Source organism: Patella vulgata, chromosome 4 (assembly GCF_932274485.2).
Source record: "Patella vulgata chromosome 4, xgPatVulg1.2, whole genome shotgun sequence".
Taxonomy (NCBI): domain Eukaryota; kingdom Metazoa; phylum Mollusca; class Gastropoda; family Patellidae; genus Patella; species Patella vulgata.
In genome coordinates this window covers 25283181-25297628 of record NC_065882.2, presented here as the reverse complement: position 1 = coordinate 25297628, position 14448 = coordinate 25283181, and the positions used below count along the sequence as shown (strand labels likewise).

The following is a 14448-nucleotide window of genomic DNA, read 5'->3' as shown; positions in this document are numbered from 1 at the left end:
CCGATAGATGCCAATATCGAAAAGAACCGCGATCTTTTGGAGATAAACCTATATTTCAAGTTTTGTCAAAAAGGCATAAGAATTGTGACTAGTATCATATCCACAAACAAATTGTGGACGGACAGACTGGGACGATGACAATATACGTCTACATTATAATGTGGGCGTATAAAAACCAAAAATGTCATACTTTCTTGGAAATGAATACCGACTAGAACAATAATTTTCAACCCTAAATGTTTAGCACAAGAAGTGTGGATAGCTACATGTTGTTTTAAATGACTACACATAACGGTAAATTCATGAAAGTCTTTTGAAATACGTCATGTTGTGTACAACATTTTGAAATGACGTATTTGTACAATATCATGATTCTTAAACTTTGGCACATTTTGGCCCTCTTGATCAATTTGGAAAAGTCTGAATACAACCTTTTGACTAGGCAATGACAATGTTCAATATACACTTTACATACTGAACTAATTCTCTCACATTTACAGAACAAATTCAAGTTTGGCACAGAATTAAAAAAAGTTGCTGTTCAGACCTATGGAATGATCCTGTACTTATAATCAAATATAGCTAAAATATCAAACAAATTTAATTACTGATTATATGTAGGATTTCTTTTTAATTTTGGAAATTATACTTAAAGGGGCATTGTGTAAGATTTAGATAAGGAGCTTGCTGTTCCCACTTTAATATTTCAATAATAGATAATGAAAATTGAATATATTAAAAATTTCATTCAAATTACTTTATTTTGAGCAAAGTTATCAATGGTTGTAGTTTTGATAAGATGTCTTAGCCTCGCTTCTCCATTTTAAATTAAATCATTAAATGTTTGAACAGTTCTAATTTACTTAGAATCTGAGCTATTCGATGACATCAAGTGTTGATTGCGGCCTGTTGAAATACCCTTCTGCTGTATATCGGAATCATCTGGTTTGACTTTATCTGGTATTGGAGTATAAAATGAATTGCCTCGATATAATATGTAATGTTGAACCATAAATAAGATGTCAAATAAAATTGAAAAAAAACCCAAACCAAACTTTGTTGGATCACCAAAAATAGATGCCCAATCATCTGAAAATACACATTAAATGAATTTTTAAAGATCAACAAATAAAGTCTACATGTGAAGAAATTGTAACTGTCAATAGAAAAACTGCTTAAGAAAATACAGCCACAACAAACAATACACTTACAGAGCAAATATATTTATATGACAGTTTCCACATGCTTATATTTCTAACATCATGTAATGTGTATAATCTACAGCATTCTTATATAATGCCATTTAATGTGGATGGGGGTGGCTCAATGATTAAACACATGTGCGTTAGATCACAACGTCTGTCATTGAGTCAAGTGGTGTGGATTCCGTTGTATGTGACAAGGAGTAGGGTCGCTTGTCCAACCTCATGGGTTTTCTCAGAGTCTCCGATTTCATCTCACTGTTAAAGAAATGAAATGGGGTTTAACGTCCTACTGTTCTGCACACTGTTAAAGACCCCTACTTGTAAGCGTATTATTGAAATAAAATTGAACTCTATATTAGTCCTGAAATGATCTAGCTTGTGTCGAGTTGACATTAAACCCCATTTCTCTCCCTATCTCTTTAATGTGGATGAATATTGCTAACATCTGTGTATATCGACCTTCCACAATGTCTTTTAGACATTTTACATGTGTACGTTCTCGTCAGATATTGTTTTCAAATTCTTAGGGATTGTTTATTGAGATACAAAGATGGACAATTTTTTCCAGTTTTTGGATAATTTATGGATGGTGGGAGTTTTCCGACAGAAGTTTTTAAAACTCTGTTCGATGGTTAATTGAGATCTAAGGAATGACCCTTTCAGATTCGACACACTTCCATTCACATTATGACTATTAAAGCTTCTAAATGCGTTAGTTTTATTTTGCTTAGTTTTATTTCTGTTCACATTTTGACTTTTAAAACTTCTAAATGTGTTACAGTTCAATTATGGACAACTTTGCTAGGTATATTAGGAGGTATTACAAGCCCAAGTATTATGTCATGACAATAAAATATACTTACTACTGTTGTAAGACAATAAAAACATCTGTAGTAGACTTAAACTACCTCCTGTACAATCTAATAAAACATTACCGATACTCCAACCATCTGTACTCTTTCTTGTATAATTCATATATGCCTAAAAATTTCAAAAGCATTATTCTACATTTCGTTACACTATAGTCTCCACAAAGTAGGATTTTCAAAATCCTGTAAATTCTTATCCCAGGATCCAGGAGGGAATTTGCGCTCCATCCCAAAACGTGATTCCCGGGGAGTTTGTATCATCATGGTTGTCGCTTGTTGTATGCTGGACAAAGTATGTCACATGATTGTGAATGCACGAATCTCACTGGCTGTGTACTATAAAGTTAGGGGCATGAATCACGACGGGAAGGTGGGGGACTTGGTACCTTACTGCCAGCCAGCGCTCACTCGTAATATGAATCAGCCCTGTTTAGATCGGGGTTAGGGTGACAAAGCACACTACACTGCAGGTGCATGCCATCATCCTAGCGATCCTGATTAGTGGTTTATGAAAGGTCTCTAAGTCTAACAGCACAATTGTGGAAATGGAGGCGGTAAAACTTATGCAACAATAGCATCTCATTTACGACTGGCTCTTCTGTAGTACTATGCATTAGGGGTTAGATGTGGAACGTGTACTGTCAAAAACTCCCTGCATCCAACGTGAGACACATATTCTCTTCTGCTACACATTTTATTAGCCTTGTTATATTTGTAATTCTCTTCTTTTAGACTTTTTTACGTTGTGAATTTACAGCTTACTCAGATTATGGTTTCACACAGGAAATACAATGCAACAGTTTGTTTCTACATTTTATATCAAGCACTGGATACATAGGCTACAAGCTTAGGTTACATTACAATACTTAAAATTAACATGTCTCTCTCTCCACCCCCTAATTCGCAGACTGAGTTTACTGACAGAATGATAACCTCATATGGCTATCCTACGACTTAAAGGGGAATTCTGAATCCAGGTGGTGTCCCTTGAACCTCAACGGTATCTACATGGTATCTCCTCTCTCTCAATGCATGTCTAAAGTCTATAGGACCTAAATCAGTCTTATAACATTGACAGTGTCTTTGAGACAGCTCTGTCAATTATTTAATTGGAGAAATGTTACGTAATTAATTATGATGATTGGTTACTAAGCCTAATGACGTCGAGAACCACCCTTATATGGACAGTAGAAACTTTCCACGAAGAGTTTCAGACGTGTTATTTTGTTATTAACCCAGAATTAAATTATCACTGATTTTATATAAAAACCTATCACTCATTTAATTTGAGTGTGTGAAATGTGACTTCTCTACAATATGTGAACCCAATAACTAGTTAAAGATATTATAACACTTCTTACAAGTTTTACACTTGTTTGCAATCGGTGCATGGGGACGTTAAACCCCCATGAAAGAAAGTATGACTGGTAAATAGTGGACAAAGAAGGTTTAAATTAATTAGCAATATTACCACTAACCTGAGGTACATATTTGATGAGAGTAACTCCTAGTTTAATATACGAGAAATAATACAGATATGTCAGCCATGTTATCTTTCCACCAACAGCTACAAACAGGGTTACTACAGAAAACAGGATGGCAATTCCAACCAAAACTTTACAGATTTTAGATATTTTTTGATCATCACGCTGGAAAGAAAATCACAATGTGAATGTGATTGTATTTATAATTAACATTCAGTAAATTGAACTTGAGAATAGGAAGACTGATAAGGCAGACTCATTTCAACTAGGATATTCAAAGGCATTAACCTAAAGATCGGTTGCCAGGTAACGAAACATAATTCCACAGCTGCTAAGTTGTCCGAGCAGTCCACAAGGGTTGTGACATGTTGATTGTTTTGTTGGTAATGGGAGCATTTAAAAGACACTAAAAAATGATAAAGGGTAACAACTGATTAAATAATTATCAGAAGTAACTAAAATTTGATTGGTGTCTACTTCTTGAAGATGCTAACATTTATTACACAAAATATTGAAAATCTTTCAAAAATTAATAGGTTTTATCACATAAATACTATGGATTAATCAATCCAAAAATAGCTTTAGCCACTAGAGTGTCGTGTTTTAAGAGAATTCAATTTCAGAATGTTGCATTGGGTACCTCCCTAAAGTGAGGAACAGGCGAGTGTATTTTTTTGCCTGATCGAGCCGATTTTTAAAAATCGCTCGAAAACAATGCCCATGTGCCCCGTCACGGCAACGACGATTCTGCTCGGCGAAACATTCGCCCGATCAATTGCTCATATTTAGCATGTTAGATATTTTCGGCTGAATATTTTTCGCCGGCGATCAAATTTGCTTGTGTGTCGGTGTAGTGCGTATATAGTCGGGCGAACTATGTCAATCGGAGACATGATTTATATCACATGATCTCAAAATATCTGCCCCCACTGCCGAAGCCTGAAATCTAACTCCTGTACCACAAGTTGCAATTTGTCAAACGAGCCCTTCTAGGTATGCTGCATTTTATTTTTATCAAATAAATAGCAAGCTACAACAGCAATCTTACGATTTCAGCGATTCGCCGTTTAGAGCAAGTCACATGATCAACGTAAATTTACTCGCAGAATGGCATACACTCTTGAGACGATCGCTACATGTGCCTATTCGTGATCAGCCGTAAAAAAACACTGGTGAATTTTAATCGGTGCGATCAGGCGAAAAAATACACTTGGCTGCCCTTAGCATTATGTACAGTCATATAGTGTATTATTACCTCATAAATAAAACATTGTGATATTGTAATTATTGTAATAAATACAGCATGTATGGTAAATATAACATCATTTAATTGTACAGGATTAATACCTCTAGGGTGGTCATTAGCATACTCATTCTGAAAATAATAAACAATATTACATAAATGAAATCTTGTAAACAAAAGTGAATTTTTCACAAAAATATTAAATTTTCCACTGCTTAATCCCTGTTAATATGTACTTAGATTGATTATTTAACATTTATTTAATGTAAATACAAACGCTACATAACCTCCCAGCTTGGATTAAATCTGATTTATCAAAGGCCTATAATTTCTGTATGACCACAGTAAAACGCAGCGGGCGTATTACATCAATCAATGGAATTTTAATTCAACATAACTTTGTAAATACTGAAAGGAATTAACCAATTTTGGACCGATAATCCTTTTAGAGATTCATCTTTCACAATATTATAGTTTGCAATGGATTCATATAGTTTATAAATGTTGCATTGAGACATTAAAGAGTACATTAAACGATTATATGAATATAAATGCCTACAATATCTATATCTTTTAATCATTGCAATCTGAAATTCTCCTTTAATAAAATCAAAATAACATATGTATTAATTTAAATGTAGAAAACAATCTTTTTCCTAACTACAAGTTACATAAAGCTTGCACAATAGGCTAAAAAAAATGACTGTATGAAATAATTTGAATCATAAAATGATTTAAACATCTGAAATTGCAATATTTCTCGCCAAATTCAAATTTTGATAGGAATTAATTCCAGACTTTGCAGAGTTATATTAAAGGCTAAAAAAAAAAATTTTTTTAATCTAAGAAGAAAACAATTACCGGTATTGGTACCTGGTAGTTAAATTTAAATGCAGTTAAACTGTCTAACAATATGACTATCCACCTTTCAATTTGTTTTCCTTCATTCTATATTCCATATTTCATAATTTACATGGTCTAGTTTTACTTAACATTTGACAAGTTTATTATTGGGTCATGTTATAACATGCTAATGTAAACAATACTCTTCCATAATGACAAGACATCACCCAATGATCTATTTATGAATATTACAGTTTCATGCATAACACAAATAATTTAAAGAAAGGATATAATAAACATGTACATGTAAACAAACAAATAAACAATGAAAACAATTGCAGGATGGCAAATTTCATTTTTTTAAAGTTTAAAATGACAAAATGTTTCAAGGATTCAGAAACTTAGCACATTAAATGGACACATATTACCTTAATTGATGGCAACCAAAACATACCAACATTGAAAAAACCATAAGCTAAAAAGCCTAATATGTTGTATGTTAAGTAGTCAAAATTTAACCCAATGACACTGAAATTATAAAGTCATTAATTTGTAACTGACCTTAACGAGTGGAATCCAATACATTCCGATATTAAACAAACCATAGGCTAAAAACCCAGTTAAATTATAAGAAAGGAAATCAAAATTCAAGCCTACAACACTGAAAAAGAATATGATTGTTATAATATAAGAAGACAAATAAAATTGATATTTTTTCCTTTTAATTTTAGGGATAATCAAAAGTCCAGACAGATTAACATATATTTGCAAAACATAATGCATTATCATAAAGCTGGGTTGATTTTTTTTTTTTTTTTTTACATAAGCCTAAATCTGCGTGATTTACCGTGTCAGTGATTAATGCAGGACAGAGGGTCTGGCAAGGAACAATGCCTAGTTATTTTGATGGGACAATAAAATGAGGTCCCATGTACAAAAGGCTCATAGTACCCTGCATGATATCTTCATAAAGCTAGTTGGTTCTGAAAGTAGCACTTTAAACCCAGGCCCGAAGCCAGGGTAGGGGGGTCCGGGGGGGGGGGGGGGGTCCGGGGGGGGGGGGGGGCGGGGTGTCTCTCTTTTGAAAATTGAGTAGCTGTAAACGAGTTTCTAAGCATAGAAATCGACAATTAATTGTTCTAAGAACGAACTATTCTGAGTGTTTTTCAAGAAATATATTCAAATCATACATAGGTAATTTATAAATATGGTCGACAACTTTTTGTCAGGGGGGGCAAGATTATTTCCAGGGGGGGCTTCGCCCCCTCAGGCCCCCCCTTGGCTACGGGCCTGTTTAAACCCCATTTCATTTTAGCGTTTCGGAGTACAGCTCTTCATGTAATACAGTTATGCAGTAAACTATATAAATATTATCAACAAACCTTTTCCTTTTGAAATTTGAGTAAACCTGTGGATAAAATGAAACACTCCATGCCACAAAATATATCCAACCAATGACAGAATTAATGACAACCAGCATAGTACTGTGATAAACATCAATGCGTACATAAACATCCTTTAGACTATAATTAAAATGAAACATATTCATAAAAAATATGAGATTTCCAAAACATATAAGAAAATATATCAGAATTGATAGAGAATGTATACAGTCCGTACCTATATAATATTTTATTTAATTTTATTTTCGTTTAGTTTAGAACAGACTTTACCTTTTGCACAGTCACAGTGGTGAGATTTAACATACAGATCTGTCAATATGATGCCGTTGGTTGATTTGGGTTACAGACAGAAAGTCTTTGCGAAGGAAAATAGTATCTTTTCACTAGGTTAAATCGGCAGGTCCTGTCAATAAGTGGCGAGTTTCATTTGTTGGTCATTATGGAAAATTTCACATAAGATTTTATTTCAGTCCATGAAAAAATGCCAAAAAAAACCCCAATCAATCAATAATTAGTATTTCCAGTGATGGGGTGCCCCACACAGCCAGAATTGAGCTCTAATAAAAGTTGAACTTCTCAGTGAATACTTATAATGTTTCTATATAAATAAATCCAGGCCTGTCAATCAGCTGGGGACGTTTAGTAGACTTGTTTGGTATGACTAATCCCAAACCAAGGACATGTAACCTATATTGCACTTGAAAATGGTTGAGTGTGGTGCTGGCTTGTCATGTACAATGTACATTGTAGCATATTTTCATTCTACTTTATATCAGGGCTTCCACTTCAAAATTTTCACTGTCGGTCATTTTCAAATTTCATGTTTTTTTATTCATAGTAGGGTATTGTGAATTCACGTGTCTATACCACTTTGTAAGAATGGTGTACACAAAAATTAAATTTTGGGCTTAAAACTGAAATAGTTACATTTTGGAGGTCGATCGTAGCCATGTTTAAAAATTGAGTTTTGAAAAAAAGACTATTTTTCCGGCATGCAAAATGACCGATGAATCAGATCTAGTTACGGTCATTTTCCATAGCCCTAGGTCTTGACCGACATATACGGTCATCGTGGAACCCATGCTTTATATGGTTATAACTTACCAAATGCAGCATGACCATTTATTTAGTGATTATAAATGAGGAAAGATGGCATAATTGTCAATATATTTGGGATATTTTGTATCGTGGGGTACCCTACCATTGGCATTGACCAGAAGCAAGTCTGGCGCAGGTTTGAAATGTTTATCTTTCTCAATTTATCTTAAAGATAAACAAACACTTACTCCTGTAGTTCTGTTGAGGTAGAGTTTATACCCAGAATAACATGACCTGGACTTTCAGATTTCACTAAGAATGGTACTTTCTCAGTACTATTGGCTGGTATGGTTACATTAGGAACATCCCTTATCAATTTTGTATCTTGCTCAAATTTAATCTCACTACCAATCTCATATGTAAATACTATTAAAGCTGATTCATCAAGTTCAGATCTGAAAGAATAATAGATCACATTGTAGCCTATAGTTTTAATATCTACTGTATGGGATAATGTTAATATTACAAATATTTTGATGATGATGGTGATATAATGTGTATCTTTATGTACAATCTACCTCATAAATCTAGAAAATATTTACAAGAAGTATGTAGACTATATTTCCATTTTGCAAATGCTCTCACTTTCAGAATAGTGAAAAAAACAGTAAAATATATTTAACATTTCATAAATATTTTTACGGCATCGAGAAGTTTTAGGGTTTAAATCCATAATCAATGATGCTGATATCGAGCCAGTAAAAGATAGTATCCTGGCATTCTGCAATGGACTTCCTTGTATTTCAATATCAGCAGATACAGAGACTACTTTAACATTAACCAATTTATTGGTAACACAATTAATTCAATTTTGCAATCTTTAATTTGAAGCATTTGTTTGCAAAAAGAAAATTTATGAGATAAAAGAAAATACAAGAATAATTAATAAAATATAGCAGTACAAATACCTTGGTATTAAATCTAGTATTTTTTCTTCATTTAATTCTATCGATATGGAAGAATCTGACATGTTCAAATATGCTCCATTTACGGTTAAAACTGTAATAAGAAATAATTTTATCATACAAACAGCTTATGCTATTGCTGTAATAAAAAGTGGCTGACCAATTCTGCTTTAGATTATTGCCACGTCACAATAATTAAAAATATTGTAGTTAAAGAATTTTCTTGATAAATTATATTAACATGGTCACACCAAACATTAACTCTGAAAAGCTCTCAAATTAGAAAAATATAATAAAATGTTGGTTTTATCACTAAGCAGACACAAAAAGTTATTGTGATATTTGAAATAATGGTCGATTTGGGTAAATTGTGCTACAATCTAAAATCTAAAGTGTTCATTTCCATGTGGATGTACTGAAAGTGCAATGCATAGTAAAATTTGTGTATATGTTAATAGCTGTTAGCCGTTAAGTCTGTTGTGCAACAATGCCCCAAAAAATGGTTGAAACATCCCTTGTCACTAATTGAAACTGAGTCTTTTTTTTTACCCAGTGCCAATGACATCCCATGACTCATTTGACTCATGACACTGTCATTAAGTATAAAGCTTAAAAATATAGACTTAATGTCTGAACCATCGTAAATTTTAAATGGATTTCTTCGATTATGAACAAACTACTTAACTCTGGTTGCACAATTAAATATTCCAACGAATAAAAAAGTTCTTTCTTGAAAAATTTGACTATTTACTTGTAATTTCGACTGAGTGGAGGACAACATGGCTTTTGACGGTGATGCAGACGGACCTTCAATATCACCTGCACCTGACGTCTTTCTCCCTTGCAAATATTTCAAATCACGAAACATTCGAAAAAGAAAGCTTAAGTCTTAAGTGAAGAAAAATAGGCTAATGATCGCACATTTACAAGGATACACTCATTTTTCAAAGCACTGATTTAACATTTTCAAAGCACGGATTTTTCATCCTGTAGGCACATTAAAATAGGCTCTGTAATTAAACTAAAACTTTCATATCTTCTTTATATTATAAATAATTTAACAAGCAACATCAGTTCACATTGGACGTTTCCAACTTCAAGAAGTTCAAGTGTATTGACAGTACTCTCATCGGCGCTATTGCACTTACGCCTCATCATTTTCATAGCATTCATAATCATATGATCAGGAATTAGAATTATCATTTCTCCCTTTCTAATAACTTACCTGAAAGTAGCAATACTGGCAACAGCGCTATACGTCTCCTTCCGAATTCCATGTTCTCTTTTGTCGGGTTTCAAACAATCAGGTGCTTTATCAACAAAAAAATAACTTTCTTCGCCCGTGATGTCCGTACTCCATTTTGATAAACATCAAGTCATATGACCTGTTCGGGTCATGTGATCTAAGAATTATATAGATTCCAGGGGCGCGATGCAATAATTGTTACCCTTGTGACTTGTGCGGGTGTCTTATGGACACAGATCACTAAAGATTTCCCCATTGACTCCAATGTTAATTCTCGTATCTTAGACCGGCTCTAACTTTTTCCCAAATTTTCGTTGGGTAGAACGCTTTCTACCACAGATGGAGCAACATGTGGCAACCACTTGCCCAAAAGCACGTATGAGGTTCTTCATGAAAAACTTGAGATACACAAGCTGGAAGTAGAGACAAATAAACATGCAATTTCAGGCCCTACATTTCAACGTAACCAACCTCTCAACTCTTGTATCCTTCCGCATCAAAATTATGAATATTCACCAAAACCTGGCAGAAAATGTATTTTCAAACCCTTTTCCTCAATTCTACACCAAAAAGTCAACAAAAATCGCCATGCAAAAGGGGGAAAAAGGAAAAGGGAGAGGAAGACTAAAAATAGCTTTGGCCCTTGTTTGTGACGGCGTAGGAATATTTGGTGATCTGTGTCCTTATGCGGTACGCATTATGCCAATCGTTTGCTCAAATCCACACGTACTCATTACTTATTTATGTTTTGATATATTGTTACCAAGGGTTCGATTCAACGGTTTATTCAGATATAACAGAAACCCTGAAATACATAATAAATAAGACTAAATATATATAATAATACATATGTTGAATTGATAAAATCTATCTCTATACACAATTACAAATTAATAATAGCATCATAACTTTAGTAGTAGAAATATACATACTAGATACATGCTACATAGGCCTATCTATAAATCCATTTTACTTAATCACTTAAACGCGATCTTAAATACTGCCTATATAATTAACTTCATCCTGCTAACTTGTATGACAGCTACAAGTTAAAGTATATGTATGTAATAATACCAATCTAAATAATCTAAATAACTAAACACTTAATAAGTAGCTTACCCTAGAGAGGGGTTTTGCTGGCTAGACAGACTGTCAAAGGTGAAGTACCTTTGAAGTATCTGTAATAAAATATATGAATGTGTGAATATGCAATAGATGTTTAAAAGTATATTTGAATGAAAGTGGTGAAATGTATAATATACTAACTATAAACCATTACTAAACCCAAGGAACTTTAAATTTTACTAAAAATCCAATATGTCTGACACTATATGTCCAACATGACCAAGACTTTGAAAACTATGATAAAACTACATAAAACAATATAATACATACCCTACCTGGCAATCACTGGAACTATTGAATACTTTAATCTAACTTCTATATAAACTATATTAGAAATGAAATATCTAAAACTAGCTAATTAAACTATGACTATACAGAAATAAGTTGCAATATGGAGAACTGAAAATAGTCAACCTATTGCCTCAAACTCTATTACCTAAGTGTCCAAACATTCCCTGGATACCAAATCACCTGACCACAATATACTCAGGTTCAAAGGTTAAAACCAAGACAAGATACCAAAAGTGAGAAGAAACTCACTCTAACTTAAGATAGTGGATAGAAAGTCGATAGAAACACAGGATAGCTAAAGCTAGTGAAGTGGAACATATTATCTAACATTTAAAACTTAGTATTGGTGACTTTAAAATGTTCCCCAATAAAATCACTCTCCCACATACTTCCCCCCTAATGCAAATGTTGTCCCCGACATTAACCATATTCGACATCCGATCACAATATGACCTGGCCGTCTCCAACACCAGCTAAAATTAAATACATCCGGAAACAAGGACTTGCATAAACCTGGCAACATAGTTAGTACGACCTGCAACCTATCTGGTGACAAACTCATGAAATCTGGTGGTAACAGCGATCTTGCCAGTTCAGCACGCAACTGTAGGGTAGAAGGTACCGAAGATGCTGGTTGCTGTGACATGACATAATCTTCATACCGGAGCGGTTGTTTTCTTTCTCTTCCCGATCTTCTGGGCTCCGGGTCATCTGGCTGTGAATTTTCCTCTGACACTTCAGAAACAGCTGAGTCTGGTGGTTCAGGCCTGCTTCCACCATCTTGAACACTGGTGTCGATCTCAGCTTGTCCTTCGTTCCCATCGTGTACCTCAGTGGTGCTAGCAGGTTGCAAGTAGGTTGCATCCTCCACTAAGTACACCTGATCCTCATCTTCTTCACTACTGGATGACTCTTCGGGTTCTGGTATTACCTTTGGTTGTCTAGTTCTTGGTCGTGGTACTGGTCTTGTTCTAGTGTTGACATCTGGTGAAATTTCCGGTAACGTACTGATGGGTAAAAGATGGTTCCTGTGTAATGTCCTTTTCCGACCATTTCCACCAATCGCTTGTAGTTCGTAAACCGGTATGTCCTTGTTTGGCTGTCTCAAAATCTTACATGGCTTATCCTCCCATTTATCTGCTAGCTTGTGTCTGCCCTCTGGAAAAACTAGGCGTTTCACTAAAACACAATCCCCTGGTTCCAACACATTTATCCTGGCTCTTAGGTTGCATTTTTTCCGCTGAAGTTCCTGCGTATCCTCCCTAAAAGCTGATGCTGTAAGATATGCGAGTAGTTAGGGCCTGGGTATAGGGACGATGGCGCGCATGCGCAGAAGCCCTAGCAACGGTGTTGCGCATGCGCAGGTCACTTCCTGTGTCCCTAGCAACGGCCACTTCCGGTGATGACGTCATAAGATGACGTCACTTCCGGCGATGACGTCATAAGATGATGTCACTTCCGGTGATGACGTCACTTCCGGTGATGACGTCACTTCCGTTTCCGGCGATGACGACATCCATAGCAACGGTCACTTCCGGTGATGACGTCATACGTTAGTGACGTCATACGTGACATGACGTCATAGGGATTTCCCTCGGGGATTTCCTTTTTCTCGGGATTTCTCTCGTCCTTTCTGTGCTTGGGTCTTGGGCCCCTTTTTCGGGGATTCCCTCGCCCTTATCGTGGGGACCCCCTTCCCTTTGCTCTCTCGTTCTTTCTTGGGATTGCCCTCGGGGATTCCCCCTCCCTTTGCTAGTTTTCTCTCGTCTTTTTTGGGGGGTGTTCCCTCGCCCTTTCTCGGGACTTGCTCAGTGGGGTTCCCTCGCCCTTTCTGGGGAGTTCCCCAGCACGCTTTCACGAAAAAGACTTTTTAATAACATTTTTAATAACATTTTTAATAACATTTTTAATGAATAGAACAATCGAACAATCGAACATTAGAACAAATCAACAATTGAACGTATTTACATTTTTGAAAAAGAACAACACGTTTGTCCACCCAAACGATTTAAGGATGGAAAATGATTTTGAGCCCATTGGTTCACCAGCACATCATTTTGCCGGGTATTGGTGCCAAACAATTGCAGGCACCGTTTCGAATGGCAGATAAAAAATAAACAGTAATGTCCACACACAAAACTCGTTAAACTCTGTAACCATTGGGGTTGATGGGTAGTGGGTCCGTGACGTTGACTGAAATCGGCAAAGGCTTGTCCATAGGTCTCGGGTGGGCATCCGTAAGAATCAAAAAAATACAAGTGTCCAGGTCCTTCACACATAAACACGGTCCAGTGGGTGCCGGGGTCTTGTTCGTCGTCGGTATTGACAATGTAGGCTAGAGGATAGGTATGGGGTTGCAGTTGGTACAGGTGATTCCGGGACCAGACGCCACCAAAGACGTCCGAATGATGACGCAGGGCCTCTTCCAATTGTAACGTGGATAAAGGACTACCAATCCATGATGATTTGGTGGTTACAATCGATTTCCAAGACATTGTCGTATTCGGCAAACATCATAAGATTGAGAGCGTTAGTGGGGGCTGCCGAGAAGCGTAGTTCTAGAGACAGGTTACCCGTGGTTCTGGGATGTGAATAGGCCCGGTCTGCTCCTCGGTCGTTGGTCAAATCAAAACAAAACAGCGTGTAACCCTTGATATAATCGTGGAAACTGAGATCCAAATCTTCTCGGGTATTGAGAACACCCACACGATTCATTAAATCCATGTACGGTGTGAT

General features: G+C 35.7%; 1 protein-coding gene across 2 annotated transcripts; it reads right to left on the bottom strand.

Annotated features, from left to right (window-relative positions):
• Positions 1-742: 742 nt before the first annotated feature.
• On the bottom strand, positions 743-13045 carry LOC126818566 (cystinosin). Of its 2 annotated transcripts, none has more exons than XM_050546023.2 (10): positions 11416-13045; positions 10276-11101; positions 9054-9144; positions 8334-8540; positions 7027-7167; positions 6073-6172; positions 4814-4933; positions 3553-3723; positions 2069-2186; positions 743-1089 (listed from the first exon to the last, which is right to left on the bottom strand). In XM_050546023.2, exons 2-10 carry the CDS (start codon positions 10325-10327, stop codon positions 860-862), a joined length of 1230 nt encoding a protein of 409 aa, XP_050401980.1. In that variant the 5' UTR covers positions 10328-11101; positions 11416-13045; the 3' UTR covers positions 743-859. The 2 variants fall into 2 exon arrangements, with proteins under 2 accessions (XP_050401980.1, XP_050401981.1); XM_050546024.2 differs by lacking the exon at positions 6073-6172 and adding an exon at positions 6206-6305 and having other exon boundaries at positions 11416-13043.
• Between the last annotated feature and the right edge of the window lie 1403 nt (positions 13046-14448).